The sequence below is a fragment of the Anser cygnoides genome, chromosome 14 (genome assembly GCF_040182565.1).
Source record: "Anser cygnoides isolate HZ-2024a breed goose chromosome 14, Taihu_goose_T2T_genome, whole genome shotgun sequence".
Lineage (NCBI taxonomy): Eukaryota > Metazoa > Chordata > Aves > Anseriformes > Anatidae > Anser > Anser cygnoides.
In genome coordinates, this window is record NC_089886.1 from 14400826 (window position 1) to 14427043 (window position 26218).

Sequence of the window (26218 nt, forward strand, 5' to 3'; positions counted from 1 at the left end):
AGGAGGGCAGCTTTGGCTACGAGCTACTTTAAAAGGGACACAACCTTTTAAACTGGGGCATGCTAATGAAAGCTGAGAGCACGCTCACCCCTCCACACAAGCATAACAGACCATTCTTCAAACAGTGAAATGCAGAGAGCCAACATACCACCAAAGTAGGGCCTGAGGTATTTGTTGTATCCCACAGTGAGGTTCTCAAATCCAGGGAGGGATGTCGTGTCGCTGCCGCCCAGGTTGGATACATGACCCAGCGAGCACCTCCTGGGGACACAAATAACGTCCTGTTACATGGGGCCAACCGCACTGGGCGCACCAGGTGTGCAGCTGCTTTCCCAGCTTGTGCTCAAACAACCAAACTACATGAAATGCTTACTAAAAATAAGTAAATAATTGAAATCATGAGCACTTACTCACATTACTTAACTTAGCTGAATAATTAAAACCTTAAAGGGATGGGAATATAGCAAATTACCTCAACAAGTAACCACAGGTTTGCAGACACCATGGCTTAAGGTCATTCTTTAAATGTCCCATACAAGTCAAGCAAGGTCAGTATATCACAGAGTTAATAATAACCTGTAATCTCCTTCCCATTCCCCCTCATAAAAGGTATATACAGAACATCTCTTTTTATCCTCCTGCTTATGACAGCCTGAGACAAATCTTACTGCCCAACAGCTCCTCCCTCCTAATCACTGTTACCCTAAACAAGCTTTCATCCTCATTTGTTAGTGTCAGGAAGCATCTCTACAGCTACCATCAGGAGTAAAATCCCCGAGTACGTTGGAAGGAGAGAGGTAAGGCAGTGAGCACTTCATAGACATGAGGAAAGTTTTGTGATCTTGACTTCCCCAACTGCTGTGCACACAGAGGGTTCAACCCCAATTTACTATAACAAGGTCAAAATTAACATTTTGTGGACAGACAACACAGCTAGTACCTGGCATTGTGAGGTTCACAGAGCTGTACCATCATATAAACAGACAGCTAGAGAAACAGGATTTGGGGACCGTAAAAAGGTACGTTTTATGGTGCAGTGTCCCCAGGCACTGTGTTCACGTGCTCACGTAATGAAAACATGAGTGAACCGTTCAGTTTGTTAGTGCTCTGCGAAGGGCTGAAGGAGGTGCTGTCTCTCTCCCCAGTCTCAAGCGGTGCTTTAAAGCTGACACAGTCCAGGGATGGCAATAACTCAGCTGGGAGGCATGGGGGGAGGTGTTTCCAGCAAAAACAGCTGACGTTCCTGCTCTTGAACAGGGAAAGAGGGGTTGCGCTGTCAACGCATAGATTGTATTTTGGGGACCTGTGCAGGTTGCTGTTTGAGCACCCAGCTTTCTTTGGAAGGGCTGGAAAATTGGATGCATAATTTCATTTTCGGCAACATTATTTAAACATAATTCAGATGACCTGTACAGCAAAATAAACACTCCAGTTACCTTTGGGTTGGGAGGAAAAGCCACAGACTGAAGAAGCAAAAGTATCTGCAAAACATCTCTAGAGATTATTTCAGTATTTGCGCTGCTCTTCTGTGAAATAAAAAATTAAAGTTTTGTGGTTTAAGGAAAACAAATTAAGGGAAGAGGACAGGGAAAAGAAACGCTGCACAGAGACAGAACCCCACAATGACATTTAACTTTCTCAGCACATCGTGACACCTGCCCTTTCTTTCTAGCTTGTATCATTTTTCAGCTCCTTGCTATCTTAAATACTTACCAGGTAAAAGACGCTAGTGACAGCTCAGTTCCTAAGGTCCTTTACAGGGTGACCAGATTTTAGCTACCGCTTTGTTTTAGATGGGGATTTTCTTTCAGTGTGGGTTGGGGATTAGCTAATGTTGAGAGTAACACCACAGAGAAAAGATTTATTAAATAGAGAAGTATTTAGGAAGTTCCTAAAGCTAATCACACTCTGAAGCCATGCGAAATCCTTCCCACATGACAGATTCAGCATCTCATGGTTGCATGCTCCGCTAATCATCTACACAGAAATGTTGTAGCTTTGCACTCCATTAGCTTGTACCTGGGATAAACCCACACTATTAATAGTAATGTTGGCAAGTCACTCAGCATGCAGTACAGGATGAAATCATTCTACTTCAAATGGGTTTCGTTGACTTTTCTGGGAGTGGAACCGAATCCTGGCTTCTGGCCTGAGACTCCCACAGGCTCAGATTCACAGATTCACAGATTTCTCTAGGTTGGAAGAGACCTCAAGATCATCGAGTCCAACCTCCGACCTAACACTAAGTACTCCACTAAACCATATCCCTAAGTTCTACATCTAAACGTCTTTTAAAGACCTCCAGGGATGGTGACTCCACCACCTCCCTGGGCAGCCCGTTCCAATGCTTAATAACCCGTTCGGTAAAGAAGTACTTCCTAACATCCAACCTAAAACTCCCCTGTCGCAACTTTAGCCCATTCCCCCTCGTCCTGTCACTAGGCACGTGGGAGAATAGACCAACCCCCACCTCTCTACAGCCTCCTTTAAGGTACCTATAGAGTGCGATAAGGTCGCCCCTGAGCCTCCTCTTCTCCAGGCTGAACAACCCCAGCTCCCTCAGCCGCTCCTCATAAGACTTGTTCTCCAGACCCCTCACCAGCTTGGTCGCCCTTCTCTGGACTCGCTCGAGCACGTCCATGTCCTTCCTGTAGCGAGGGGCCCAAAACTGAACACAGTACTCGAGGTGCGGCCTCACCAGAGCCGAGTACAGGGGCACAATCACTTCCCTCGACCTGCTGGCCACACTGCTTCTTATACAAGCCAGGATGCCGTTGGCCTTCTTGGCCACCTGAGCACACTGCTGGCTCATATTCAGCCGACTATCCACCAATACTCCCAGGTCCTTCTCGGCCAGGCAGCTTTCCAGCCACTCATCTCCCAGCCTGTAGCTCTGCTTGGGGTTGTTGCAGCCCAGGTGCAGGACCCGGCACTTGGCCTTGTTGAACTTCATGCAGTTGACCTCAGCCCATCGCTCCAGCCTATCCAGATCCTCCTGCAAAGCCTTCCTGCCCTCGAGCAGATCGACACACGCACTTAGCTTGGTGTCATCTGCAAACTTACTGAGGGTGCACTGGACGCCCTCATCCAGATCATCGATAAAGATATTAAAGAGGACCGGCCCCAGTACCGAGCCCTGGGGGACTCCACTAGTGACCGGCCTCCAACCAGATTTGACTCCATTCACCACAACTCTCTGGGCCCGGCCATCCAGCCAGTTTCTAACCCAGCGAAGCGTACGCCAGTCCAAGCCCCGAGCACAAAGGCTCGTGCTAGCCTTGGAGCTGGCACCATGATGGGGAACACTACCCAAACTCTGCTCCGCTCAGCATCGGTGCCCTGCCTGAAATGCTGCAGTCACACATCTCTACTGGGGGCATGAACAACTCTGCCACTTGCCTGTTGGTGTTCCCACAGTAAGCTGCTGCAGGAATGGGCTGGTGAGGACAACACTGCCACAGCTGCCAAGGAAAGATTGCTACTTGGCCATCATTGGTTTGAGCTGGAGATACCGAGCTGCTTGACCCATATAAAAGAAGAACTTAAGACAGAAAGGATAATGCTATAAAGTAGCATTTGGTTAAAGTATGAAAATTTATGAATTTCAGCTGAGGGACCCTTCATTAACATCCATTTCACAAAGGAGCTGTGGTTGCTAGCATTTTTGTGCATTGGTTTCTGAACAATTTTATTGCATCTGATCCTAGTTACTAAGACCTTATTTTGAAGAAAGCAAGCCAAACTCTATTTATTTTGATGACTAGTGGGTGGGGACCTCATATGTAGTAAAAAGTTGTCTTACGACCCTGTTGTGCCATCAGTTAGCCAAAATGAAACATGCTGCAATGTGCTATCTAGCAAAGAGTGGAAACAAAGCAACTTGGATAAATTTATAGCTGCTGCTGCCGCCACAGACCTGAACTAAATCTCGATTTCTCTGTGCCTCTGCTAATTCTCCACAGAACAAGGAAAATCTTTTCTCCTTCAGAGCACGGCTGTGAAGGTAAGTATATCAAAGGTTGGGAGGCAGTGAAAGGGTGCTCTGTAAGTAAGTACCTGAGAGCTAGAAACTCAGCATACTGAAGTGCTCATTGGCAAGGAAAAGGTGACACCAGCACCCAGAACTGAATATAACCAAAGCATTTCTTAGCTATTTATTGAAATAGAGAGAGACAGAGGAGTGCCAAAACTGTGAGACTGTGTTTTTTGTTGAAGCCCAAGAATGACAGCCTATGTGCTACATCCCCTAACTTTGAAGGGCGGAGAGGAGTGAAAACACAAGAGCAGGAAAGTCACCGGCAGCTGCAATAATTCTGTTTATAGGGAACAGAGTGAGAGGTAACAGAGATGTACGCCGTCACCTGATGGGGCCCCAAGTGGTATTCAGGCTCCTCTGCACTGCTGCCCACGTAACCCTTAGTGACAGGCTCCTTCACATCCAGCAGCAACGAACGTGAGAGGAGCCAGCAGCAGGCACCGCAGTCCCGCGTCACCTCTCACCTCACATCTGAGAGTGCCGCCTGCGTCTCACCGCAGAGCAGGAGATTAGCATGTTCTCTGATATCCTCGTGGCAAATGGCATCCCAATGCCAGGCAAAAGGAGCTGTTGCAAGGATCTAAAAAGCCACCCAGAAAAGTAGACCCCTGTGATAAGCTGCTAAGAGTCAGGTAGTAATTCACAAGGTTTCCTCGAGCCACACTGCTACAAACTGCAGAAGCTGCCACACAAGCACACGTGCATCAGAGAATAAAAGCTGTTGAGGGAAGACAGAAAAAGTAAATGAAGAAATAAAAAGATTGCATTTACTTTGCCCATTTAAGTGCTGCCTCTTTATAACACAAAGGAAAAATTTTCCTGATGAACTTGGGCATAACCTGCCTGTTGCATTTCCTTCACTCTGCAGGAAACACCGTGACAAGCGGCTCGTGCTGCTGGCAGCCCGAGGACACCCCGTGTCCTTCTCCTGTGCTCCCCAGACAGACCCTGCAGCACCCGGACACCCTCGCACCCGAAACCTCAGCCTGCCAGAACCAAACACAAGCGAGACCACATCTGAAATGTTAGGGCAGCCATTTTCACTCCCATGTTTTCATTCCCGGGTCAAGGTTTGAGGGACATCCTGTCAGGACTCTTCTGTCTTTGGACATACAGAGATGTGGATCGTTTGGCTTTGCCTTTGCTGTCCTGGAGAAAACCCCAGAGTGCAACCCAGGCAGCAGTTTCACCACCTCTTCTGCCCATCTGTGGTCAACGCAGCCAGCAGATGGGAACTGTGCTGCACACAAAGGCCGGACAGACAGCGACTCCCTTTTTGTTCCCTGTATTCTCTCAAGGGATTAATGTTCCAGGGAAAGGCATCACTGTACCACCACTGGGAGTTTCCAGCTTCATGACTGCCACGTGGCTGCACCATCCTGTACTGAGCTTTCTTTGGCCACTGGCACAAACGCAGTAGTTCCTAAACACAATTACAATCTGATGAACGAAGCAAACAGCATCACGTACCCTGGGATCAGATTTAACTGGCTTTGTAGAAACCAAGAATTCACATCAAGGTCAGCATGTTTATCTAGGCATGGTTTTGAGTGACTGAAGCCAAATTTATTTATTTCCTTCTTTGCCCTGCCCAGTCTGAGTTATGAGCAGCTGTCTGATCCTGAGAGATGACTACTTTGGGGATGTGGGTGGGCAGGGGCTTTTGTAAGGAAAGGTCCATGGCATGACCTGCTCTCTGCACAGCTGCTGCAGGAGAGTTGTGCATTCTCATGATTGAGAGCTGTTCAAATTTTAACTTACTGACCAAACAAATCATGAAAAGCTTTCAGTTTCAGTTCATTCAAAGTGATTTACCTCTCAGTTTCCTCAGATTTAAAGTTTAACGTGAAATAATTGTTTCTGCTTGTTGTTTTTGTTGTTTTTAATTTCAAATTTTGTTCTTCCCAAAACAAAGTTTTAATTTTTTAAATTTTTCATGTTAAAAATCTATTTTGGGAGTCCAGGAGAAAATGTGGAGCTGCTACAAAGAAGAGAGCAGAGTTAACAGGAAAACAATTGTATGTTGTATTTTTCTGCAGGCCACTCTTATTGGAAACTCTTAGTTATTTGACACTAAAATCAAATTATGCAAAAACAATCCTACTGTTACAGAACTAAAAAGTTAGTGGGATCCTGTCACGTGCCAACAGATACAGGAGCTCAGACCTCAGCTGGCCAGGACAAAAGGAGACAAGAGGTGGATGCAAGAAAAAGGGGGTTGGAGGACCTGGAAACAGCACCAGTACTGGCAAGTGGATAATACCAAAATGAACTTTCTGATGTTTTAGCTTTAAAATCTTTTTGCTTTTAGTATTTTCTAACTAAAACAAGGCATTGAGAAAAGAGTTTAAGTGTGTTAAGCAAGAGAAAGTAGAAAAAAGAATATTGACTTAAGCCTTTCATGTTTCAATATTCTGTCAAAATCTGAGTTTTTCTTTTTCCTGATCTGAACTTTTTTTGTCCTGCTGATTTCTGTGTTTGAAGAACTCTAATTTCAGCCACTTTGCTGATAACTGGACCAAGTCCAGGAAATCACTACTGGCCCGTTGTCTGCCTGGAAGAGCAGGAGGTAGGCTTTGAAGCGGATGCGGTAGCCCAGGCCCAGCAAGGCACGTGCTGGCTGGGGCAGGGAGTGACCCTGGCACGGAGAGCTGGCTGCTCAGGGCCAGATGCCGACCGCTGTAATCTGCTTTTTGCTTTTCACTTGCCTTGAGTGGTTATCTGGAGTCACGGGCAGGTAAACAGGCAACTTTATGGTACCTACAGAAATCCTTCAAGAACTTCTGTGAACTTTTGCTCTTGGTAAAAAAAAAAAAGTAGATTCTTTCCATCCATGTCACTGTCATTACATCACATGAAAAATGACCTCAGCTCCAGAAAAAGCAGGCACTGCCGAGGTGACTAACTGAGGCTGTAATGCATACCTACACGTGTTCAAGGCAGTCCTTGCTGTGCTTCAGCGCAAGGCAGACCCTCAGCACCCACGTACGGGTCTCACAGGGCAATGGGTAGCAGCACCTGCACCGACAGGCCAACAGCAACTGCCCCCAGAGTCCCAGGCTGCATGACACACACACCAACCAGGGTAATTTAAAAATAGAGAGCCCACTCCTATGTGCTGGTACTGTGAGTAGCACACACATTTATATGCTTTGACCTCATCTGTAGTACTCCTTTTAGTTTACGGCAGTATGAGAGAGGGGAATCAGTCCTATCATTTATATGACACATTCCCCCCCCCCCCCCCCCCCCCCCCCAATACGCTACAGGCCTGATTCCTGCCTTATTTCTGATCTTCATTGGAATGAGTAACTCCAAGATGCAAGTAGAGTTTACATAAAATTAGATTCAGTCCTTTTGTAAGAGTGTTAAAACTACACCCAGGTAATGCATTTATGTTCTCAAGATGTAAACTCTGATCCTTCAAGCTGCTCTGAGAAGTGGCAGCTTATGCTCACATCTGCCCACCCAGCATGGTACACGGGTTTGCCTGCAGCTGGCAGGGCTGAGTTCTTTAAATACATGCAGAAAGTCTTAAATCATATCAAAATGAAGGTTACTGAGATTTACTTACGTGAAATTCTTCCTCCAAAATGTTGTTTGCCTTCTGTCTGGTCAATTCATTTACTCTAAACAAATACAATGGATGTAAAACTTCAAAGTCATTAACATTTTATACGGTAACTTAGCATGCTTGAGGCACCTTTTTCTCCTACAATGGATAGCTTAACTCAAGCTATAATCTAAACTTGCCTGCAATTTTCAGTCTCCTGTGGCTGCAGATCTGAAAGCTCACAGCTGTCTGTGCTCAGTCACACTGGGCAATTATTTCAGAGCACAGGTTTCATTCATTCGGCAAACCTGCCCCTCACTGCAGGCAGGGATCCAGGGCTGGGTGCAGAAAGTTCATCTTCCCTCCTCTTAACAGGCACAGAGATCACAAGCCAAGCAACATTGCTTTCTATGATTTCGCTCTCTACTTGCCAACCCTGTAATAGTAACCCTATATATACTGTCCCTCCCACCTCAGCACTTCTGCTCGCTCAGTCTCCTCCATTGTGTATGTGCAGGTATTTGATGTGAGACATAATTATTCTTGTTCCTATCAGCTGAGACAAGCACGCACAGGATTAACTCCCTCATGGGACACAAAATAATACACCCTTCCAAACTGTACATGTAAAGAAGTGGATAAAGGTCAGAGGATCTTCTTACACTAACAGTAAATAAAGCAAAATGGGAAACAAAAGGTGATTATGGAAAGATTCACACGTGAGCAGAATTTGAAAATAATGAGATGGTGCCATTTAGACAGAAAGGAACTAGATGGCCATAATGATAAATGAATGGAGAGGAAATGCATCAGACACTTCATTTCTAATTATTCTCCCATTATATCAGACCAAGGGCATGGTCAGCATGGTCAGTTTACCAGAATGCTACAGCAGAAACACAGCCACAACGTCCACAGTCAACACGTGGAGCTTTTTCTTCCAAGCTAACAGGAATCCAAAAACACTGAACAGGTAAATGTAAAACTAGAAATCGCCAGATGTTCTGGGTGGTTTTGAGATTGCTTTCCTCAGTCATTTTCGACAGCCAGGACAAAGGGGAACAGCTTTGCTTACAGCACTTCCTTGGCCAGTCTCCATGGCGGAGCTGCCCGTACTGTCTCCTGAAGCGTGCACTGCAGCAGGCCCATAGGGCAATTAAGCAACGACGTGATTTAGGTGAGCGAGTGCTACCTGCCTTGGCCCATCCCTCCAGAAGGAAAAGCAGGAGGGACTCGTTGACCTCTCAGAGGACAAAAGGAGCATGAGAAGGACTCGCTTTCTTTTTTATTTGTCCTTGCTGAGCATCTGGCTCCTGCAAGCAGACGTGTGTCACCATGTGCCAAGCTGAGCAGCACCTTGCTGCGGGGAAAGGACCCAGCGTGGTCAAAGGAGGGGAGTGAGGACAAACAGAGCTGCCAGCAGCTCATTAATTGAGGGCTTGACAACACGTTGATGAACAGGCATGTAGGAAAAAAAATATTGGATGGGGCCCCAAGGAGCACAGTTCAGACTTAAGCATTCATCTTACGTACGTATCAGTCTGAATTTCTGTAGGGCAGTGAAATACTCCTCTCCACAGTAAGTTTCAGGGAAAAAACAGACATGTAATGTCTTGAAGACCTCCATGGCCCATTTTTTCCTAACACATTTATTTTGCTGTTGCAGGCAGCACAGTCAAAGCTGCCTTGTGACTGCGTTTCCTTCCATGCTGAAGTTCAGTTTTCCTCAATAAATGTTCAATGTCCACAATGCTGCCACGGACGCAGAAACAGACTGCCAACATTTCACTTGGAGCAGAATTTCACTTTTTTTAATAGATAAATACATTGCCTATTGCATGAAGAGGACTAACTCATACATGAGTAAATAAAACCTTTCACTGGAGCCCAGTGCACACCCCCTCAGCAGAGCTCCGCAGCATAGCAGGAACCCTCCAGCTGTCTCTGCAAAGTGTCTCTGCACTGCAAAGTTACCGTAACGCCTCAGCACGGTGGGATCACCTGGCTGCAAGGACTGAATTCAGTGCTTCCCTGGAATGAGGCCCCTCAGAAGCTACCCCAGCCAACACACCGCGAGGTGACAGCCTGTGACAGCGCCTCGGCGCCCTTCCAGGTTTCTGCCTCTTGCCAGCACTTTGCTCACGCTGCCGCCGTGACCTGGGGTGAGGGCGCCGCCACCAAGCAGTGGGTGCTGCCATCCCTTCCCGCGGGCATGCTGCCCCTAAAACGGTCTGGTCACGGTGCCTTTGTTAACCTCTCTTTAAAGGCCGTTCAATGCCATCTTTAATAGTGCAACATCCCATTCAATACAGCAATAAAACAAACAATGGTTTTAGTTCATTTTTTCCTCTTTTTAAATCATTCAAACAGCGTAAATGGTCCCCACTGCTAAGAATGGGGAAATTTAGCCACCAAGAGACCCTGCAGACTTGCATCGCGTTATTTTTCCTCCTTATTTCCTTCATTCCCATTTGCCCAGACCCTGAAGCCACCTCGCAGTCAGCACGGCAAAGCAGCCCTGTGGCAGGCATCGGTCTACAGAGCACCAGATTTATTTAAGATAATCCTTCATATGAGTGTTCATCAATAACTGCTAACCTACTCCCTTAAAGACACAGATCAATTGACAGAGCATTATAATCCCTTAAAATATTAATGTCCTATCAGGGAGACAATTTCACTGGGCCTAGAGACTCTTCCATTATTAGAAATTATGCCCCAGCCTTAAATAAATTAACTCAATAAATGTCTTACCATGAATACAAATTCCTGCTTAGGGTTTGCAAATAAAATGATTTAGAGCTGTTCTCTAAGGAAAGATGAGGTGTTTAAACTTGCAAAAGAAGAAGTGCCACCATATTCATTGGTCTTTTGTTTTAAATTGACATTTTTTCCCCCCAACTGAAGGCATCCCTTTCAGAAGGGAGGGGGAAGTCTCTGGAAAATTAATTTGCTACATTTTTCTTAGGCTGTGCTTTATGCTTTCAGTTCTGCAAACGTACAGACCTGTGCTCAACCCCAAAGGCAGCGCCTGCCTCCACGAGCAATCCGGATCGTGAAGGCGAGGCTTGGCCCCAAGGCTAAGGTTTGGCAGGAAGGAGCCCCGCTGGCTTCCTGCAGCCGTGAGGTCCTCCCGCTGTCAGGAGGGCACCAGGACTCTGCGCAGTGGGAGCCGAGGCAGAAGCAGAACGGTGTCCGGCAGCAGCTCACCTGGGGGCCAGAACTTGGCAAAGAAACGCAGCGCGGCACTGCCTGCACTGCGGCAGGCCCAGAGCTTTCCCAGGGCGCAGCAGCAGCCTTGCAAAGCCTTTAAACTGCTTTTCTCAACTCCTGCAAGTAACCCGGTTGTTACTTACTGGGGGTTAGATAACCCAAGGAACACCAAGTGTAACTTTGCCCTTCATGCCAAAAGTAGGCACCCGGTTGGACTGCTGGGCTACTGTTTTCTCACCCGGCCTTAGGTCACCTAAGCTTCAGCCAAGGCCAGAGCACACAAAAAACACGCGGCCCAATGCAGCGGTGGTTAGCTCAGTGTGAGTCTGTCAGCCTACAGCCCCCAAATGGCTACTACATACATATGCCTGAAAAACCCCGCAGAGTTCACAGGGTGACTGTTAACAACCTTTACAATTAATAAAGCTCCAGCCTTAGCAGGTGGTGTTGATTTCAACAAAACACAAAGCATGTAGCAGCCCATTAATCATCCCACGCCTCCTGTCAAAGCATTTGCCCTCTTCATATTGATGAATTGACTGCAGCAACACGAAAGCCACATTGTCACATTTCATTAGAGCCGTATTTCACACCAACGGCCCCTGATGTTTCAAGAAGAGTTTTCCAGCTCTGCATCCTTCTACAGATTCTGGAGCTGGTGAGATGAATCCAGAGCAACAGCAGAGTAACGTCTTGGCTGCCTGTTACACATACTCACACCATTTGGATCTCTGGCCACAGAGTTTTCATAGAAGTTTCACCCCCAAACACGTTGCCTTTTCTCTCCACAACTGTACTGCTATAAACACATCACTTCAGAAACTGATTTTCTCAGACGAGCACCACCTGCTTTGCTCTGTCTGTACTGTCCTTAGGGACAGGACAGCCCAGGACAGGTAGTCTGCGATGTGAGGAGTACCCCATCGCTTGGTTATCTGCCTGCTGTCAGCTACTGGGCGTCACTGCCTGCCTGCGGGATGTCCAAAGCCACGTCCTGCAGCAGAAAAAGGCATATCTCGATGGGTGCTACAGTGAAAGACAATCACGACACCACCTCCCAAAAGGATTTGCCTTAGCTCTGAACGCAGTGTGCAGACATGCATATTCCTGTGACAATGCAGGTAAACATATTCTGCAGAAAACAATCTGAAACTTTATCTTCCCTGTAATATTTACCTTTTCTCTGTTCTCAGGTATCCGTTTAACGAGACTGTGTGCTTTGAAAACCAGAGCCCTGTTGTTTCGTGGTTAAGAGCTCACAGGACTGTTTCTTGGTCTTGGCTTAACAGGACCAGGGCATCTCTTGAAAATGGATGCAACATTTTCAGCTCTTACATTTCAATTTGTACATGTTAAAATACAACAAAAGTTCAGTCCCACACTGCAATATGCACATAAAAGACAAGTCAGGATGAAAAAATAGCCACATTGATTCTACCTGACTGAATCAGAAAAATTTGTGAAAGAGACCATAGAGTCAACTTATTTCTTTTGCCTTAGCTAAAGAGAAATTCTATCAGAAGCCAGCTCCAGAGTCACTTTACACACCGGAAATTTTACAGGAGGATCAGAGAGATCGCCTTGGCAGCAGCCTTCTCCTTAGCGCTTCCTCTTTGAGACACTGACTTTGTACTCGTAGCTGATGCATCAGCGAGCTGCTGTGCTGCTGACAGGAAAGCAAGCCTTCCTGCTGGGGAGGGCTACGTGCTGCAGCTCCCAACGACAGCATCTCAGTCGGCTCCTTAGCACCCTGAATGGTTTGGACAAACGTAACCCCAGCTCACACGAGTGTGTGGGCAGGGCGAGGGCGTGCAGCCCGCTCCCTCCTCTCCCCTGCTCCTGCGCCACCAGGACGGGTGCCCACTGCTGCACCTGTGCTACCCCGGGGCCCTCAGACATCCACCAGTGCCCGTGGGCAGTACATCCCATCCACTGCTCCCAGACCAGAACCATCCTGGTGGCCTCAGCTTCCCCACAAAGCTCACATTTAGCAGTTGTACGCAACCATCAGCTTCAGCTGCCTCCAATGTGAGGAGGCATGCTGTGTGCTGGCCCCGCTGCCCAGCTCACCAGGCTGGGGCCAACCCATGCAGATACCATCAGCAAACAGCACGGGGTAAAATAATACGTGATAATAAGTTTCAAAACAATGTGGCAAAAAGTACAGTTAGAGCAGTGACTTCCCTGCTCTGTGCAGCCCCGCGGCCCCTCGGGAACATGGTGGGCGGGCAGACACCCCTCTGAGCCCCTGCTGCCTCCTCCCTCCCATCCCCAGCACCTGTAGGTTCTGGCTCCATCTCCAGCCGTCGGCTGGGCTTCACGCTGCCACGGTGCAGCCGGTGGTGATCCTTGCTGGAGCCGGCCCCGATGCTCTGGGAGATTATTCCTTAATAGGCTGATCTCTGCGCTAGCGAAGGGCTGAGGAAGGGAGGAATCCATTATCAGCTCCAATCTGGCATTACGACATGTTTGCTGTTTTGGTTCTGCCTCCCAAAAGCAGAATTAATTGCTGGGCTAGAACACGCAGATAAATCAATCGGCTCATACCACGTTTATTTTCGGTAGCTATGCACTGGGCTCCCGGCAGCTTCAAAACAGAGACACCCACTCTTGCTGTGAAGAGAGGTGAAGGTCGAACTTCTGCCAAAGTCCACCTGCCGAGAGCGGTGGCTGCCCAGCGTGCCGGCGGGGCAAGGCAGCAGCATGGCCACAGCAGCGACATGGAGCCAGGCAGCAGCACATCGGTGGTATTTCTGCCCCATCTCAGCATTTAAGCGTCAAGTCAGACCCACTGCATAACTTATCTTTCTAGCTTTTCTAAAGTAAGTGCTGGAAATACAGGATAGAGAGAGGAGGCAGAAAACTGATATTGTGAAAAACAAATATCATTTTATACTGTAGACTTATTTACAGCAAACTCTGGGACTTGACAACGGTGTCTACAGCAACAAAGAAAATAAAACACTGAATCGTAACCAGTATACTCTTCTTGGGTGAAGTGATAAAGCAACACAACCTCAAACCGGACTCCTGCCTGAAAAATTCCTTCCTGCTCTGTGCCTTAGCTACCCAAAATGTGAAAAATGGAAATAACTGTTCATTCTATCTGTCAGCGACCTTTAAAGACAAGGATGCACAGAAACACGCTTTACTGCTGAGCTTCTCTTACTTTGACTTGCAGCCTCTCCAGGATTTGTTGTTCTTCCCTCTGGCACACTCAGGCAGGACAGGCTCCCCATCCAGCTTTGGTGCGAGTCCAGCTGCCTGCAGATGCTGCCCCCAGCAGCACGGTGTCCGACTCCAGAAACCAGCTCACGCGTGACAAGCAACAGGCCACATCTTGCCTTGCAACCAGTATTTAAAACCCTTATAACGTACGGACACTATGAACAGAGAATGAATGGAGATGCAAGGCACCGGGGAGCAGGGCTGCGGGACGGCTGCCTGTCAGTGACATTGCCTCAGCCGATGTGTCCGCAAGAGCAGCCAGACCCCGGGGCAGTCCTGAGCCAACCTCACGGCAGCCCGTGCCCAGCGCTCTGCTAAATCTTACCCAGCACTGCACATTATTTGCGGTGAGGCAGCTATTTGCTGTAAAACACCGACCAGGTTCCAGCTGCTCCTTGAGAAGCAATTGGTGCCAACAACAAACTCCTCGTCACCAACAATGTCTTGTTCTTAACAAGTCTAACATGCCAACACCGCTGGTAGTGGAACCAAACAAACGTTTCACATAGGAACAAAAAAGTTCTGGACTGGTACCAGGCATGTTTGGTTTTTTTTTTTTCCCAAGCCTCATTTAATTATTTCCCTTATGATACTGCCTGTTGCAACCTGAAAACATGATTTTAATCTGTGTGCACATCAGCACCCAATGTTCATACCTAGATTCTTGCACATCTTTCCAACTTCATTTTAAACATAAAGAATATGCTTTAAAAAAAAAAGGTCAGCGTAACCTCTTGTCAGATACAAGAATCAGTTTGGGAGCAGGCAACTAATTGGGCACAATTTCAGGCACACACTATTTTGTTATTATCTCAAATTAATGCACAACTGTGGTTTAATCTTTGGCCAAAACTCTTACATGACACGATGCCATTCCTTCCTCCTCACTCACTTATTAGATATGTATCTGGTCCGTAACAAGTGCCTACAGCTATCAAAAGCTGGGCAGATATTTTAACTGACACTAGATTAAGATCTGTTGGAAAGAATTGCTTATTTTTTCTTTGATAGTTCGAAATACACTCACAGCAGATGAGATTAAGATGTACTTAATTAGATATCTGTAGTAAGCACTAGATTCTGGTTTGCACGTTCATGAAAAGTAAAGTTACCTCCACTGGTGGTACATGTTTTTTGGAACTGTTTTGAACACCTTAAACATAAAAGCTGCAGCGAAGGCTTAACTTTATTTAATTTTTAAATGAAGACCTTTCCCCACAAAGCACCTTTTCTTCCAAGGTGGGAAAGAGAGCTTCAAGAAGAAACCAGACTGCTGAAATACTTGGATGAACACATTAAATGAACACACTGCACAGATGCTTTATGTTTCCTCTCTCCAAAGACTGCACTTCCCAGGGGCATTCATCCCACACAGTGTTTCTGCTGAAGCAGCCCTGAAGCCCTGGGGGAGGCGCGGATGCAGCAGGGACCCCCCAGTACCTCTACGTGTCTCACACAGCACCGCAGCGATGTAGCCAATTGGAAACCTTTCTGTATTTCATTTCAGCCTGAACACTCACAGAGAAGTGATACGCACAGATCCAGTGTTGTGCTGCTAAAGTGGCTGGATGTTGGTTATATGCAGACTTTTTGTACTATTTTCACCATTCAAAAATAATAATTCTTGCTCTGTTACTTTTGAGCTGAGGAGTTACAGAGAGTGGAAGACATTAGATCCAGGTTATTCATGTGGGATATGAAAGTAGCAATATGCGCTACCGGAAGATAAGTAAAAGCTGATAAATGTCTTACCTGAAGCTTTTGCTCACCATTACACCCCAAGTCTCAGTCCTACAGCTGCTCAACTCTAGCGCAGCAAGCACGGGAAGTCATCAGGTACACATTTGTCAGCTGGGTTGGGCCCATGTGTGCACATTTGGTATCTCCTCAGAACAGACATCTCTGGAAACCTCAGAGAGCACTTGAATAATTTCCAAGATCAATTTCCAAGCAACAAGCATTTTCTGCTTTGGGGAGAAACAAAATGAGATAGAAAAATTACCCTGATGTTTGCATGGGTTCACCATTATGTTTAGCTTATGAAGTAGTTGTGGTAGGTTTGCCATGAGAAAGACAGCTCATAAGCTAGAAGAGTCTTATGCAGTCTGAAAATGCCCCGGCAATGGACAGTGCAGAACAGAAACGTATTTGTGTTTAAAAATAGCCTCGATTGTTGTTAGAAAGTATTAAGCAATGCTTTTTGCCCTTAACAGCACAACATGGCAGTGAGGACAATGTAAAAGGCTAAGTGTTACCCTATGAATCAGGAAATATTGCTCTAGCTAACTTACTGGGGCTTGAGGTGAAACATGAACTTTGCTTTGAATTCTGATGGGATATAAAACAGCCCCAAAAAATCGTGGGCTTTCTTTTGAGGATGTGAGCTTAAGACTCTTCAAAGCCAAGTCTGAACGGCAGCACAACACAGACTTTCCGTTTTATTCCAGTGTTCACTGAAACGTTTACCTTTGGAGGAGATGATTTTGAGCACTGTGGAAACAAGGAAAAGGAGAAAAGATGTATATGATGGAGGTTTCCCAGACGCATATGAACATGTTTTAAAGGGATTAAAAAAATAAATAAAATAGCAGGCTTTCCTTCAAGTTTTGCATCTCAAAAAATTAGAAGTCTTAACAGCATCTACATAGTTCAGAACGTGCTACCTGCAGGGTTCCTTTCCCACTTCTACATGTCATGGAGCTCTAGGTTGGAGCCAGACTGATGCTCCTTGTGCATCCTCCTCCAGGCCGCTCCTTGTCAGGGTCTTTCATGATTATTTTAAATGTGTCAGGGCCATATTATCCATGTGCCAGGGAATGCCCACACCAAACCAAAAGGAAATCATAAAGAGGAAAAAAAAATAACGACATTTTCACTCACAATTATTTACAGTTCAGTTTTGTTACTGTATTAAAGTACCTCCGAGGCCTGGCACAAATAAAATAACACGCTCTGCTACCAAAAATCTTTGAAACACGAGCTGACCTTACTTCTGTGTGATACTGATAACTATCTGACTAAGAGAAAATGCCCGGTGTCCTGAAAGGCCCTATAGCCTATTTACTGCTGCGCCTACAGTCAGGGCACATCATCACACACACCTGAAGAAGTTATGTGGCGACTGGAAAAGTACTGACCAGTATGTCATGTCCCCACGGGACCGTCGGCACCCAGGTGCCCTGCCGCAGCCTCAGCACATTCGAAGGGAATTGGCTTATGATAGGGCCACACATCTGCCTGCCAGGGAACGCATGCACTGTATCAAAAGGGAGCCTGCTAAGAGAAGGAAAAGAACCAACACTGTTACTCCTACGATTATTTACAATTCAATTCTATTACCACATTAAAGTACTTTAAATGAATGTATTGCTACCTCACATCAGATGCCAAGCTTTTGGCACAGCACTGAAACGCAGTGCTATGGTATGCGATGTACTTTAGTACTAGTACGTTAGTAGTGCCTTAATGGATGATCAAAGGGATCATTTGTAATGCTGGAACCTGTGCACAGGACCAATCATTTCCACATATAAGGTCTTACTAAATTTTAGTTGAATAAGCATGCTTGAAAAATACCATTTTTATCCTTACAAAGCCAGTGAGATAAAGTTTTATAGCCAAAAATTTGATCTGAATGGAAGCATCTCTCTCATGGATAGCACAGAGATCTAAGCCTGTTTTTCTCAGTATCAAGTTTTAACCAGCAGAGCACTGCTCTCTGGCAGGAATCAGTATCTGGTGCCCCCCTTCACAGAACACCTCCACCACACTGTGGCCTGCAATGTTGAGACCTCAGAGCTTGTCAGACACTTGAAAAATAAGCGTACCTGATTTGGTGAGTCCCTGCAAACCTGCCCACGCACAGGGCAAATCCTGGCAGCCCAGGCACACGCAGTGCTGTTCCTGCAGAGCCACCCTGGGCTTCTGCAGCCAGCTCAGGTACACTGTTATTGTGTCCTTCCAGGGAGCACGGGGAGAGCCTGGCTGGGGGTGTCTGCAGCTGCCAGGTAGACGAGGCCTGAGCAAGACAAAACATTGTAATTAATTCCATCAATCATGCAAGGTGATACCAGGGGTGGCATAGTGTTTTCTGATCCCTGCAGTCTGGGCCCTGCAGGCCCAGACTGCAGGCATCCCTATCCCGGCTGTTGCTTTCTCAGCTATATATATCAGTAAGGGTAAAATCACACCCATTAAAAAAAAAGTCTGTATGGAGTAGTTGAAAAACAGAAGAAAGAGGAGCCAGGAAGCTGTCCTTTCGTGACAGCATGCTTTAAGAGAAGGAAATGTTAATACTTCAATGGTGTATCAGATTGCTCAGCAAATCCCAACAGCACATGAAGACCTGAAATCACTGCCTTTGCTGCATCACTCCATCGCAGGCTATTTGCAATTTAAATCTGAGCTTAAACGATGTATTTTCCAATGAGGGCAAGGAAAAATCTGGATCTGTTCCAGAAACCTAAACACTGAAGTTCTGTCCTGGTATTTGAACTTCAGTACAGGAGTAGAACAAAGCAGGGACAACGTGCTCATCCTCCTGGCTCTGGCCACAAAGAGGAGTGCCTGCAGGAGCTCTTAGCAGAAGCTGCAGCCCCAGAGCATGTCGAGGGACGGCCAGATACTGACCCAGAAACTCCTATCTGCACCAACTGCTACAGAGCCCGTGCTCTTGACCAGGGAATCAGCTTCTCAGCCTGACCCCCAGCCTCCAAGGAAATGAAGACATGACAACTGACATGGCATCACCATGCCTGCATAGCTACTGCTGTCATCCTGCGCCTCCCCCACCTTTTTTCAGTGGGGGCCAGATTTTAAAAAAAAGAAAAAAAATCACAAACACACCAGTCCCACCCCAGTTCCAAATCACCGGGTTAAATCTGTGAGATAACCAAGCCATGTATGCATGTGCATGCCCACCACCTCCTTGGTACCACTCAAAAAGAAATGGCTGCTGAGAGAAGCTACACCAGCACCCCCACCATCCCCAAAATACACTCTGCTGTTCTTCTTTTATCCTGGGAACCCCGGTGAGCTGCAATCATCACTCAGAGCTGCAGGACTGCATTAAGGGTATGAACGACAGACTGGCAGCACTGCCCCCAGCCGCTCCTGCCGGTGGCTCAGGTGCCACCCTGGCTCAGCTTAACTGGCTCTCTGCACATCTCGTCTGCTAAAAGCACTTTCGGGAAATTAATAGCTACTTTGGGAACCCTGAGCACTCCACCCTGTAATATCCCAGAAAGCGTACTCTGGAGACAGAAACCCAATGACATGTCACATTTGCAAGGGAAAATTTAACTCTAATAAAGATTAATACACGGGGACTCACCACCACATTTTTTCTAATTGCCTTTCATTACCATTCTCAGCAATCTCAAACAAAACAACACGGCCTTTTTTTTTCCTTCCTGTTTTTGCCAACCAGGGGCTGCACAAGACCTAGCCAGCTCTCGCTCTATAAAAGCAAAACGTACTGACGACTCTGATACTCCAAGCTCTTTGATTCCAAAATGTCCTGCAACAGCCTCTGCCTAGAGGAAAAATTTCTTTGCAAAATTGGAGCAGTGCAGTGTGAGCTATTTGTGGCTGGAAGGGGATCCTCCTCCCCTGCGAGCACCTGCCTGCACTGGGGCCACCGGCACAGCACCCTGGGAGCTGCTGTGGGGGGCTCAGCACCGGGGTCAGCCTCGTGTGCCGCCATCACAGCATCTTACCCAAGGTCATCTTCCAATCTTACGATTGGGAAGGAAGGAATCCCCAAAGAGACTGAGGCTCTGCAGAAAGCCTCCCCACTTCCCCTCCTGTGAGGGACACGTTATATCACGCATCTGGCAATGTCTCTAAGGAACACTGTGCTGGGATCAGCTGGCTCCAGCTACGCCACTGTTACTGGCCTCAGGTGGCAAAACGCAGGAAATGGTGAGACTTGCTTTGTAAAGCGATCTAAGATGCCACAGGGTTTGCCTATTTGAGGCAAGGCAGCAGGATTTCATTAGCCAGGAGCTCAAGCCTTTGGCAGCTCTTCCAGAAACCAGGGATTTAGCCTGTGGGTAGTTTAAAAGCTAAGGAGATGGAGGAGCTCTCATCTTCCAGCCAATTCTCTCCTAGCATATCAAACACCAGATCTTTAGAAGAACTGCACAGTTGAGAAAATTAGTCCTGACTGTTTTAAGTTTCATAGGTGTTAAGTGCATCAAACAAGGGAATTATACCAGCTGTAGGGACAGACAGACCCGACGGGAGCCTGCTCTCACATCTTACAGCTAAGGATGAGCACAGAATACAGAAGGCAAAACACTTCCCCACCCACCATGAACTAAGCACTGCCAAGGGAAAAAGCATTATGTAGAAGGGAAGGATCCTGTCAAAGACCAGAGCAGACGGACTTACTTCTGATTCTCATGATCTTAAATCAACAACAACCTTCCAGCCAAATCTTTATTTCTTCTCACACCATTTTGCCTTTGTTCTTTAGATCCTCCCCCATCTGCTACACTAACATCTAAAATTTGTCTCCCTAACTGCCGGAGAGCCACTGAAGCCACCAGTGCAGTAGCATGCCTCCTCTGCTCCTTCACCTGACCATCGAGCACCAACAATATTCCAAAATCTCCCTGAGTGCTGGGCAACTCAGCTGCAGATACCAGATGGCTGTTCTGTGAATTCAACACGAGCAGTGTAAGCAAAGGAGCCTTTGAAGGCTGTTTTATTTTATTGAATGACATTTTGGTGTTAAGATAAAACAAACAAACAACAAGCATTGTACCAGGAAATTCAGACTGTACTGATGTGTGGTAACATTTCCTGGACAATGCTGGTGACTATAAAATCTACCGCATCATCACAAAAATGATAAAATTGGATATTTGGGGCAGCTCTGGGCAGGGAGCGTACTCAGAGGTGCCTCAAACCATGGGATGGGGACAGCCCATTCCCCACAGAGGTCTCAGGCCATTTGCTTGTTCCTGTGCTATGAAGGCTCTACCCCGTACCTGAATGCCAGCCGGACTGGGGCTTAACTCCTGCCTGCACAGGGGCTGTGGGGGAGCTGCCGGGCTGCCTCTCCTTGCAAACAAGGAAGAAACCCGCAGAGCCAGGGCCCAGGTGCCCATGTATCAGTGCACTAAAAATACCTCCAGAGTGAAACCATAGGAGACCAGCCAGACAACATCTATTTCTCCCCTTTGCCAAGTGTTAAGAAAAGACAAAGGAGAAAAATCCCAGCCCAGGAACAGGTTGGACCAGCTTTGCCACATTGCTGGGCTCTCCCTGCTCTCTAACATATAGAAGGGGTTTTGTTTACCCCTTCCAGACTTTGTCAGCACCGTGAGGCACCTCCAGCCCCTGCCCTGGGCAGTCTTTAGCCCCCTGCCATTCGCTTTTAGGGCATCTCCTGCTCCAGGGGCTTGTCCCTAGGTGAAGGAACAGCTATGCGAAATATACGCTCACCTCCCAGCTCTGTCCAAATTACCTCCCCAGCCGCATGGCTGTTCTCAGCTCCTGCACAAATGCTGGCACGAGGCAGCACTTCCCAGCCTTATCCAGGGCTCCAGAGGTGCACAAGGGAGACAGCGAGGTGTTACCATAGAGGTCAGACGAGTACTACAAATACTGTACCAAACTCACAGTAAAGTGACAGTAAAGGAACAGTACTCTGTTCCTTTAGAACATTTCTCTTTGTCTATTAACATTTTGAACAACGCTTTTACTTTACCTAAAATTACCTACAGGTCCCTGCAATGTCACATGGATTTCTGCAGTGATCTCCTTTTGCCCTGCTGAGCTGGGCTTCTGAGGACAGCAGCTCTCATCCTGAGCTGGGAGCGTGCAGTACCCCGCTACTGCCTCGGCTCTTCCGCAGACCTCCACACGCAGCACGTGGAGCTGGCTACTTGTTAAATGCAGCCCTGAGAACAGGGCATCACAGGACTTCCCGGGGGAGGGGGGGTTCACACTCAAATATGGCAATTTTTTCTGTGGGGCCAGGAGGTACCTTCCCCCATGGGATATTTCCTGCCAGAGGCCCCTACCATAGCTCCTGCACTAACGGATGGCGCAGGACAGACTTCTACTAGACAAAAATGTTAAACAGAACAGGCTGGGAATAATGGCATCCAGTGAGAATCTGGAGAACCTCAGTTCATTTTCTACCTCCTGGGGGTGCTCTGCCCACAGGCTTGGAGCCATTCAGAGGAAGGAATGGAATCCTGACTCTTTCTGTTAAAGCCCTGTCACTTTCCATAAAAAATAGTTTGAGCTCCAGTGGTTAAGTATAAGACGAAGGGCAAGACTGACACCCCTGCATGGCTGCTGAGACACCTGCCTGGAAGCTGATGGTCTCCATCTGCTGCCTCTGTGCCAAGTCCGGGGCAGAGCCCAGCAGCCCCCTGCAACATCAAGGCCTCCCGAGGGGGTGAGGAAATACGGTGCTGAGGTGACTGAGGGCCAGCGAGTCTACCTGCTTCCATCATTTTATTTTTGGGGCCTTGGGAAACGGACGTGTGGATGGCTGAAGCTCCCCGCAGGGCTCTGACATACAGGCAGGTGCTGGCTGTGCCAGCCCCTCAGCACAGGAGGGCTCCAGCCCAGCCACCAGCACAGTGACCCCAGCAGGGCTTCAGTAACGCCAGCACCAAGCTGTCCCACCGCGCAACGTGGCGCTGCAAATAGTTGGGAGGGTCAGTGTCAAAACACAAAGCCACGTGGGATTTCAAGCCTACCCCATGTCAAACACCATCTGCACGGGACTTGAGGATCTCACATACAACAGGCAGTTTGGTCCCACTGTAGCCAAGGTATAAACCAAAGAAAAGGTCTTGAACACATGGCTTCTGGGTACAAAAATAACCCAATGGGACTGTAATGCCTACAGTTAGTAAAGCGTAATGGAAATGGAAGAGGGGGACTCACTTTGTCTCCTCCCCTTCTCCCAAGGGAACAACAAACCTCCTTCACACTTCTTGGCACTGCTACTCAAACGCCTCCTGTTCCCCACACTTACACCCCCAAAGAGCTACCTGCAAAACACAGTAGAACAAACACCCGCTGGAGCTACTGCAGCATAGCGGAATGACTCCTTCAGCTCACGTTGGATTTGGATACTGTCAGTGTGTTTCAGAGCTGCCTCCAGGGAGATCTTAAAGATGGGACTAAAATGCAGATAGAGCTAAGGACCACTTTTATTAAACAAAAAACACACCACAAACTAACCACCCCAGCGTATTACACAGACCTGTCACTTTCTTTTAATTAGTTCCCAAGGCCAGTTATCAAAAGGAGTTTATGTACGGAAGTGGTTAATGCAGCACTGTGACACCTGCCATCTCCCACCACCCACACAACTAACGCAACCCACGCTGGAACCCCTGCGTGTGTCAGCCACGCGCACTGGGAGGGACCCAGTGACACCTAGCGTTCCCCTGAGCTCAGCTGCCAGCAAATGCCACTGCGCACACAGACAGCCTCCTCGCTAAGGTCAGGCCCTATCTCCTGAAATAGAGATGTTATTTATTTGCTGCTTAAGTACAGTTATTTAAGCAGAGCTGTAAATTATGATGAAGGCAATTCACTTTTACAGAAACCAAACCCGACAGCGCACGGACCAAGAACCACTGACAGAGCACCTAACGTGTTAATGCTGAGAAGGGCCAGAACGGTTACTGGGATGTCTCTGGTTAGCTAAGCTGGCACCAGGGTCTATGCTATGATAAGCCATAAGCAGTATTAAAAATTGTAATGGTAATATTGAAAAAGAAAAGTGGTAGATGATTTAGAGCAAACTATAGGCTTTCTCAGTTCCATAACAGTCTTAATATTCTTTTTTTCAAATTAAAATTTAGAGTAGTAAACAAATATACAGACATAATATACTTGGATTTGTTAAATATGAATGCAGGGGAAGGATCTAGACCTCATGGATGTACAAAGTTCTCTTAACCTGCCTTCCACCCCACCACCACCTTTTTAAATTTTTTTTTTTTGAGAGCTATTTCACAACTTGGTTATTTCAGGGGCTGAATTTGTGGCTGACAGTTCTTCGATAGCAAATGGTTTATGTGAACAGAAGAGCCCCATAGGGGGGTGACTGCGCCTGGTCCCCTCCACCTAAATTACCCAGCTCGCACTTCTGATTGCAAGCAGCAAAATTAGGGGACAAAATCCAAAGGGAAGCTGCCAGCTGGAAACCCACACGCGCTGTACCCATGCTGCACAGACCAAGCTGACCACCACGGGGCCACGTAAGGACGTGCCACTGCAGCTGGCCTCAACGTTGTCATCTGGAAACGAGCAAACACGAGGCTTTGGCTGACCCCTCATTTCGCTGTACTACAGCAGTGATTTATAAACATGTCCATCCTTGGCAGACCTGTTGTGGTTGAAACCTGCCGTGTTAACCCAATGATTTAAATCCATTCAAGATCTAATATCACTATTACTGCTACCGTACCAATTTGTTTCTACTTTAACTGCAGTTTATTTCTCTTTGATTAGTGTCACAAAGACAAGTAGTAGCTTTGTCTTCAAATTTGTCTAGTCATTTCCGCTTGTTTTTAGTAACATTTACTTAAAGACTTTCTTATGTGCTCCCTTCAGGCAGAAAGTTAACAAGCTGCCCTCTTTCCAGCGGGAGTGCTCAGCACCACTTAGGCTTGGAGCTCTCACACTTCATCCCAGATATTTGGCTTTAGTGATGATGATGTTCTGGGATTATTTCCCTCAAGGCAACTTGTTCAATTAAATCTAGGTGCAGACCAACAGGTACCTGCTATCTCAGCGCTGCCAGTCACTTCGCACTCCAGCACAGGGACAAGCCTCACTCTCTCCAGCACGCCGCGTGGTTTCTCTATGCTTTCCTGCCTCAGATGCGGTTTCTGGCCTGAAACACAAGAGGACCAGGTGGCCACTGACTTCTGCTTGTGCAGAGAAGTAGGTCTTAATGCACCAACATGGACAGGCCTCCTCCCTTTCCACCTCTGCTGGGCCTGCACAGATGAGCAAAGATTACAGAATTAATCTCATAATAAGAAAAAGCTCACATCGACTTCAAAAGTAACTATTTTCATAGGCTGAGATGCAGCACATGCCTCAGCCTCACCCTACCACACCCCGAGGGAAGTTCCCAGAGATGCCGTGGGGACCGTGCTCGTGGCCAACGCATATCCACTTGAGCAAATCTGATGCTGAAAAATAAATGAAAAGCATACGCACATGCCTTGGAGCCAAACCATGCTTGGTCTAGCAGCAGCTGGATGCTAGGGAGAGGTGCTGAATTAGAGCTTCAACAGCACGAAGTCAGGTTTGTCATTTCCCACAGGAATGGCTGTCTCCTCCAGCAGGCTGATGCCTCCTCCGAGGGTGCCTCCAAGGGCAGCAGTGGCTGTCCCCAGGCTGCTCCCTGCCTGCATGGCCAAGAGCTGGCTGGTGCGAGTGGCTGGTGGGGCAATGCTGACGCCAACCTGTTCAGGCACTGGAGTGACACCAAGACCACGTTTCACACAGACAGCTTTATTTTCACATTTTCGCATGTACGCAAGACAATGTTCTTTGTCTTGGGATGTGCTGGTGGATATACTGTACCCTATATAATGGAGTGTTGCAAGTTTTTATATATGTATATATATACACATATATATAGTCTAGCAAAATTTCTTCTGCATTTCTCCGTGTGCCAGAATGGATGTTTTCAACAAACCAGAGATAAAGGGACACTGACAGGTTTTATCTTTTCTCATCTCTAAAACAGTGCTTGTGTTTTCTTCAGCTTAATTACCTGTCATCTGTATGTACTTAAGAAAAAATGCTGAAGAGAAAAGAGATGTCTATAAGATTTCCATTTTTACTACTCCAAAATATTATCAGTGATGCAGGTAGAACATTTTTGAACTCTTATTTACAAGGGCCAGACGATCAGATAGGTGTATGCCACTGCACCAAATATAAGTGTGTCCCCGAACGCGTAATGGAAATAAATCAGTAGCATGTAAATGTCACAGCAGAGCTCAGCAGTTTAACAGCCTCTGTGCAGCTAGATATGTTTACAACAGAGTCTTGCTTTTAAAGATTTGGCTGTACATTTTTAACCTGACAGTGTCCCTTAAGAGAAAAATACATACTGGGCTTACAAAAGGACACCCTCCTACAGATATTTTCTTTTTATTATTAAAAGCAACATTTTTAAAACCATT

At 47.0% G+C, this 26218-nt stretch overlaps 1 protein-coding gene and 1 long non-coding RNA gene across 11 annotated transcripts in view; one reads left to right on the forward strand and one right to left on the reverse strand.

The window, feature by feature from the left end:
* The window catches only part of LOC125182895 (uncharacterized), a 36005-nt gene extending 29412 nt beyond the window's left edge, over positions 1–6593 (forward strand). For 2 of the 9 annotated variants that reach the window (XR_010824884.1, XR_007163653.2), the window contains 2 exons: positions 3963–4003; positions 4905–6593. This is a non-coding gene — a long non-coding RNA (uncharacterized lncRNA). Of the gene's footprint in view, positions 1–3962; positions 4238–4904 lie in introns of those variants that run through there. The other 7 variants (XR_010824889.1, XR_010824890.1, XR_010824885.1 and 4 more) reach the window with 6 other exon arrangements.
* GABRP (gamma-aminobutyric acid type A receptor subunit pi) overlaps positions 1–25928 on the reverse strand; it is a 38085-nt gene extending 12157 nt beyond the window's left edge. Inside the window, exons 1-9 of one of the 2 annotated variants that reach the window (XM_066977087.1) lie at positions 25242–25928; positions 24796–24909; positions 17858–18048; positions 17168–17306; positions 16322–16520; positions 13081–15997; positions 7611–7665; positions 1437–1526; positions 149–261 (exon numbers count right to left, since the gene is read on the reverse strand). In XM_066977087.1, coding sequence (XP_066833188.1) covers positions 149–261; positions 1437–1492 — 169 coding nt within the window. In that variant the 5' untranslated portion in view covers positions 1493–1526; positions 7611–7665; positions 13081–15997; ... (3 more) ...; positions 24796–24909; positions 25242–25928. The remainder of the gene's footprint in view (positions 1–148; positions 262–1436; positions 1527–7610; positions 7666–13080; positions 15998–16321; positions 16521–17167; positions 17307–17857; positions 18049–24795; positions 24910–25241) is intronic. The other variant, XM_066977088.1, reaches the window with a different exon arrangement.
* Between the last annotated feature and the right edge of the window lie 290 nt (positions 25929–26218).